Genomic DNA, 6801 nt, shown 5'->3' with positions numbered 1-6801 from the left:
ATATATGTATATATATGTTTAAAACTTTTATTTTATGAGTATTGTAGGATGTTATACATATTTGTCTTTAAGCCTGAATCTGCTTTCCTGTACAGCTTGGATATTGTTCAAACTTTATTTCGCTCTGACAATAGGAATTAGGTCTGCTCTGGCTTAACTCTAGTAACCCTTCAGCTTTCTTATGGTAGCCCTTTCTGCCAACTCCTGTACCCCTCAAGACCTTTTATTCCATTTTAAAAAGTCACAGTGTTAAATGTTTCCAACCCTTTCTTTTGTTCTTGTATACCAGGACCTCTCATCTTCTTCACCAACCAGCCTAATCACTACATGTGTTGTCACTTTGAAAACAGTATTCCAGGCATGTTCTAACACATACCTGTGGGAGTTTATTGTGTACTTGACCTGCCCATGATGTAGAAGTATGTCCCCTATAGAGAATCTGTGTCTTATAGGATAGCCAAAAATGAGGACAAAAGTAGAAAAGCTGACAGAGAAAGCAAGATAAAGTATGTCAGAGAATTCATAAAACCCTCTGGGCCCTTTGTAACTTGCTTGCAGCTCTTACCAGCTACCTGGTTTTCCTGGAGCTGACAGTAGATCAGAGGCAGTGAATTAGAAGTAAGACAAAATAAACTGATAACCTAAGAAGCGACGCTGACAGAAGATGGGAGAAAATTGCAGAAACTAAAAAGGAGTAAAACTGTCAGGCACTGTTTAGTTTAGGCTTGGACACAGTTGTATGTATCTGAATAATGCCTGAAGTTTCACTGTATTAAAACAAACTAGACACAGACCAGGCACCCTATTCTTTACTGTATTTGCACAATTAATTGTTTAAACTCGTGTGGAATTTGATATTGTTAGATTTTTTTTTTCCTTTTGGTTTTAATGGGTTGGATCAGTTTATTGAAGTCTTTAAGTCTTGGTATTATCACCCAAATAATGTTTTTTTTGTTTTGTTTTTTTACCTGCAGTACTGGGAATCAAACTCAGGATTTTGCACTTGCCAGGCAGGTGCGGCACCACTGAGCTACATTCCTGACCCTCACCCAAATAATCTTAGCTTTTTCTTATATCAAGATTTAATAAGCATGCATCCTATCTCTAGATTATTTTTAGAACAAGAGAAAAGCCTAGTAGTATGTCACAAATTACCAGTTCACTGGTAACTTTTGAATACAGTTGTTTGGATATTTCCCTGAATTTTTGTTACTGTCCTCCTGATCCAAGACCAAATTTAACTTTTGGTTTAGGGACATTTTAATCTTTTTTTAAAATAGACAGTATTAAAAAGTATATTTTGAAGGTCTTAAGCATCATGGCATTAGTAGACTAACTCTAGTGTTGGGTCATGGAAAACCTCTAAAAGTGAAAACAGCTTTCAGACCCTTATTTGGAGAGCTCTTAAGATATTTGTTTGGTCCCAGCTCCTAAATCCTTCCAAATTGAGTATGATTATGTGTGTTTTTAAAAATAAAATGAGCCTGAAAGACAGCATCTTAGCCCTGTGATCTTTTTACATCTGAATATTTCCTGAGCTTATGGTGACCTTCATTTTTCTCTCAGATAAAAATTTTAAGCCAGTTATGGTGGCATAGATCTGTAATCATAGTACTGTGGGAGACAAAAGCAGGAGGATCACAGGTTCAAGCCCACCCTGGGCAACTTGGCAACCTAGTAAGGCTGTCTCAAAATAAAAAGGTCTTAGATATAGCACAATGTGAAGGCTCTGAATTCAATCTCCAGTACAAAAAAAAAAAAGTAAGTTTTGAACTGTAAGTTCTTAGAGGTAGTTTCTGTGGTTTTTCTTTGCATATGTACTTATAAGGAAGAAAGATACTTTTTTTTTTATTAGTACCCGGGGATCAAACTCAAGATCCTGCCTTGCAAGCACAAGGACCCAAGTTCAATACCCGGCACCAAAAAAAAAAAAAAGAAAGAAAAAGAAAAGAAAGAAAAGAAAGATATTTTTTAGGTTGCTTCATTAGAAGAAAGAAGTTCAGTTAAATTTAAAGAGATTGGAGATATTACCAGAGTTTGGTCATGAAACAAATTAGACAGTGGGAACTTTGCTTTACCTATTGAGAACATTTAGTGAAATAGAACAATAGTGAATATTGGTGCATACCACTGAGAATTGGTTCATTTTAAATGAATAGATATTGCTGTCAGCGATTTTCTACCTTTATGGTAATATTTGTATACTTAGAATACTTTAAAAAGTTTATTAAAGAACTTTGTTTAAAAGTTCTGATCCTAGTTAGTGCTATTTCTGTTTAGGTTGGGCAAGGGCCAAATTATCGTTTATAAGTTGCAAGGTTTACTAAAATTTGGACCTTTATAATTCTTTGGATCTTCAGGCTTTTGTTATACGTTTTTTTCCTTCCTATTTATTAATAAGATCAAAATTCTATTTGCTTAGTTTTAATTGACAGTGACAATTGTATTCTTTTTTTTTTTTTATACCGGGTATTGAATTCAGGACCTGGTGCTTGCCAGGCAGGCACTGGCACCACTGAACTAAATTCCTGGCCCAGTAATTGTATTCTTGCTATGCAGTCCTATAAAATTTATATTTTATTAAAGCTGTGTAAGCTGGTGTTTAAACATTATAACTCGAGTCTTATTTTCATATAGAACATAAGTGCTTGATTTATATTTTTCTATATCTAGTAAGATTTTAGCATAGAAAATTTCTGCAATTACTACTGACTTGTTAAAATTTATGCTCTTCGAAATTTCAGTATCAGGTTGGACAGCTTTACTCTGTTGCAGAGGCTAGTAAGAATGAAACTGGTGGCGGTGAAGGAATTGAAGTCTTAAAGAATGAACCTTATGAGAAGGATGGAGAAAAGGGACAATTTACACACAAAATTTATCACCTAAAGAGGTAAGTGTTCATATTTGATGCATAGTCATTATATTAAATAATTATACCATGACTAATGAGCTTATTAAGCATGTAATGCCTATCTTACTAGTAGGCAAGCTGAGGTACATTGTTTATTTCAGTGTAGTATGTGTGTAATTTGTTGTGAGGACATCCCCCCCATTGGTTATTTTTATAGTAGAAAAGAAATGTATCTGTGTATAACAAAAGTTCAAGCACCAGAGAAGTCTGTAAAATAAAAACTTGGTCTTCATCACTTGCTTTCAGACATCCATAACCAGAGAAACACTAGAAATAGTTTAGAGGGATTATCCTTCTGGATCATTTTTTGTATGTGTACAAAGATTTTGAAAAATAAGCATGTAGAGAGATTTGTCACTTGTGTCATTTTGAATGTTCTACAAATGGAATCATACTGTACAGTTTGCTTTTTTTTTGTGCAAGGATATATCATGACTATCCTCTATGTTTTTATTTAGTATCTGTGTGATTCTTTTTTTTTTGTTTGTTTTTCTTCATTGAGTTTGTTGGTACTTTTTAAGTATACAGTATAGTTACATTCATCACTGGGATCTTTGTACCTGTACATGACAGGTCTTGGTTCTCATTTTTTTCCCCATACCCCTGCCCTCCCTTCACTCCCTCCACCCTCCCCTATGTACAAAGACTTTACTTCCATTTTTTTTTCCTTTTCTCATATTTTTTCTTTTCCCTTATTTCCTTTCCCTGACCCTTCCCACTTTCCCTACACCTTTAACCCCTTTCTTCCTATTTCACATTGTCAGTTATACAATTTGGATTTTATTTACACTTTTAGTTTCTTACACCAGAGAAACGATTCAATATTTACACATGTGTGTCCTATTTATTTCACTTAAGAGTATGGCCTCAATATGCATCCATTTTCCTATGATTGACTCTAGTTTCTTACGTGATTTTTTTTTTTTTTTTTAAGGCCGAGCAAATTTTTAGTTTGGACATAGCATAGTTTACCTAAGCATTGTATAAATGGGAAGCTTTCTTAAGGTTTTTAAGTATTTTCTAGTGTCTTTTATAGTACTATTTCTCTGAACTTTGTTGTACTTATGTCTTTTTGCCTTAGGTAACTATTTTTCTAGGAGAATGTAATAGGATTGGTGGGAGGACATGTGAACTTTAAATTTTGATATTACTGGCAAATTGCCCTCCAAGAATTTGATAGTGCTCATTTTTTTATATTTTTCTTTTTAATTTTTGCTTACTTTCATAGGCAGAAAATTCCATCTTAATTAAATTTATATTTCTTAGTGCTGTTGCATGTCTTTTAGTGCTAATTGAACATTTGACTTTCTCTGTGACTTTACTATCAAATTCATAAGCTTTTTTTTTTTTTTTTGAGTTTTTGGGCATATTTCTGAATTTCTTTGCCATTAATGTTAAAAGAGAAAATGCAGGGTACCAATATTTGTCTAGGGTCGATGACCAGCAGTTGTTTTTAAGAGTATACTTTGTCATCATTAGTCCGCTAGTTTATTAAGGCTTAGAAAGAATCTCTGTTATCATTTTATTTATTATTAAAATAAATCATAGTCACATGAATAGAGTGTCTTAAAGTTGTAGATCAGTTATGATTAGTATTTTTTGTATTTTTTTGGTTTTACTATATTGCTCATAAGACCTTAAATTTTATCATTGTTTTTCTGCATTTCCTTGCTTATCTTTTGTTTTGCCTGAGAAGTACAAGTGTCGATTGAGATCAAATTTGACCTTTTAAGTGGCATAGTATCTATAATATTGACAGAATTGAATTTAATTTTGTATACTCAGCTTGCTTTTTCTAAAGTTTACCCATTAATTGAATTCTGCTGACACAAAGGTTCTTTGTATTTAAACATTGACCTCTTTCTGGGACTTATAAAATAAACCAAAAAATTTAATATGTAAGATTTTCTACTGCCATGATATCCTTTTTAGATAATATTCCGTATATGAATAAACTTTGAACAGATTCATGACATTCTCTGATTGACATCTAAGAATTGGAATATTGGGGTAATGTTTCATATTACATGGACAGATTATAAGTAATACATATATACATAATGTGTTTCATGCTTTGAAAAACCTTATAGCTTTTTAAAAATCTAATAAAGCTGGGTGCAGTGGTGTGCACCTATAAGTAATCTCAGCTACTTAAAGAGGTAGAGGCAGGAGAATCATAAACTAATCAGAAAAAATTCTAGAAAGAGGTTCACTAAATGTTACAAATGTTTATCACTTGGTGGTGGGAGAAGGATCAGTTTAAAACTTTTACTTCAAAATTAAGAGTAAAAATTGTTATTCTGTATTTCCTTTTTATAAGAAAAACTTCATTATAAGTTTTGAAACATCTGACTTAGGAACACTGCAGCCCACAAGTAATGAAATTCTTCAGTTGAAAAAGACTATAACTATGGTTAGTCCAAGTGGTAGTTTTACTCAAGAGCTTATTTGCGCTAGAGGTTCTAAATTCTACTTTTAGGCTTTTAGTGGGTTAAATAAAGGAATATCTTTTTTGTTTTGTTTTGTTTTGAGGTAGGTTCTTGCTATGTAGCCCAGCCTGGCCTCGAATTCACTATGTAGCCCAGGCTGATCTGGAACTCACAGTGATCCTCCTGCCTCATTCACTCTCCAGAGTGCTGGGATTATAGGTGTGTGCCACCACGCCCAGTAATAAGGGAAAATTTTACTTTTCTGGAGTCTGGCTTTCCTGAACACATGGGCTCTGGAATAGCTTCTTTATTCTTAATGGAACTGAAAGCATTCCGCAGGAGCCTTTGGTTTACCTCTTCTATGTACTCTTTCATTTCTCACTGCAGCCTTGAGAAATAGGCAGTATGTACAGTGTACACGAGAATATACTAAGGTACAGATTTACTCAAGGTCACACACTTAATAGCAGAGTGGTGGCAGAGATATGATTACTGTGACTTCTCCCTCTCTGTTAGTCGTAAAGGGCAGCTCCACTTGTCTAATAAGCAGCACGTAGAACCCAGTGAGCACAGTCTCATGAGAAGGAACAGAGGAGAACTGATTGGATGGTGATGGCTATTTGATCCCCTGCCCCCATAAAAAGAAAAGATGGCACTGTAGACAGAAGCATGAGACAGGAGAGGGAAAAAGTGAAAAGTGTGGCAGTAATGGGTCTCAGGTAGTGTGACAGATAGTAATGAGAAACAACCAAAAACCTGTCCACTAATTACAGCAATACACAGATCAGTTGTTGATCTAGTCTGGGAAGGAGAAGGCAGTTGGAGTAAGGGCAAGCAAATAGGTACACTCAGATTCATCAGTGTTAAGTATGTAAAGCTCGCGAGCCACAGTATAACTGTACTGTTGAAGGGAAAGAGTCATTAGTGCTAAGGCCCAAGTTAGCTATAGGGAAGACCTTGTTTCTAGGGCAGTCCTGGCTGTGCAGTTCTTTCATACTTCAGTGTTTTCAGAGATAGATAACAAGTTAGCTTGCTGAAGATCTGCCCACTGTCTCTGGAGAATTTGTATTGCTGTCTCTGAGAAAGTTAAATCTGTGTCCTTAATGTGTATTTCCTTTTCTAGCATTACTAAATTAGTTAATCCAAGCTGTGCGCACTGCCCTTGGAAATGTCGGAATTGTGAACTTGGGTAACACCTCATTTTACATTTGAGATGTTTGAAATTCAGAGATTAACTTTATCCAGTGGTAAACAGTCTTTGTAGTCCCACACCAGTGTACTTTCCCATTTCTGCAGAAGTGCTTCTTGGTAAGGTGTGTACACTTAATCTCAACCAGAAGGTTGAGAATCAATCTTGGGAAGGTTTTAGCAAACCCCCCATTTCAGTGACTGTTTGTAGGGAATGTTTCAAGTGTCTGTTTTCCTCAAATCTTTTTTTTTTTTTTTTTTTTTTTTTTTTTT

At 34.7% G+C, this 6801-nt stretch overlaps 1 protein-coding gene across 4 annotated transcripts in view; it reads left to right on the top strand.

Annotated features, from left to right (window-relative positions):
* Pitpnb (phosphatidylinositol transfer protein beta) overlaps nt 1-6801 on the top strand; it is a 64049-nt gene that overhangs the window by 5173 nt on the left and 52075 nt on the right. For all 4 annotated transcript variants that reach the window (XM_010603705.2, XM_010603706.2, XM_019204489.2 and 1 more), the window contains exon 3: nt 2745-2890. In XM_010603705.2, the coding sequence (XP_010602007.1) occupies nt 2745-2890 (146 nt within the window). The remainder of the gene's footprint in view (nt 1-2744; nt 2891-6801) is intronic.

The sequence above is a fragment of the Fukomys damarensis genome, unplaced genomic scaffold, assembly GCF_012274545.1.
Source record: "Fukomys damarensis isolate Sample0158 unplaced genomic scaffold, DMR_v1.0_HiC HiC_scaffold_12, whole genome shotgun sequence".
Taxonomy (NCBI): Eukaryota; Metazoa; Chordata; class Mammalia; order Rodentia; family Bathyergidae; genus Fukomys; species Fukomys damarensis.
Note: the sequence above shows the minus strand (reverse complement) of the source record. Positions and strands in the feature narration are given on the sequence as shown.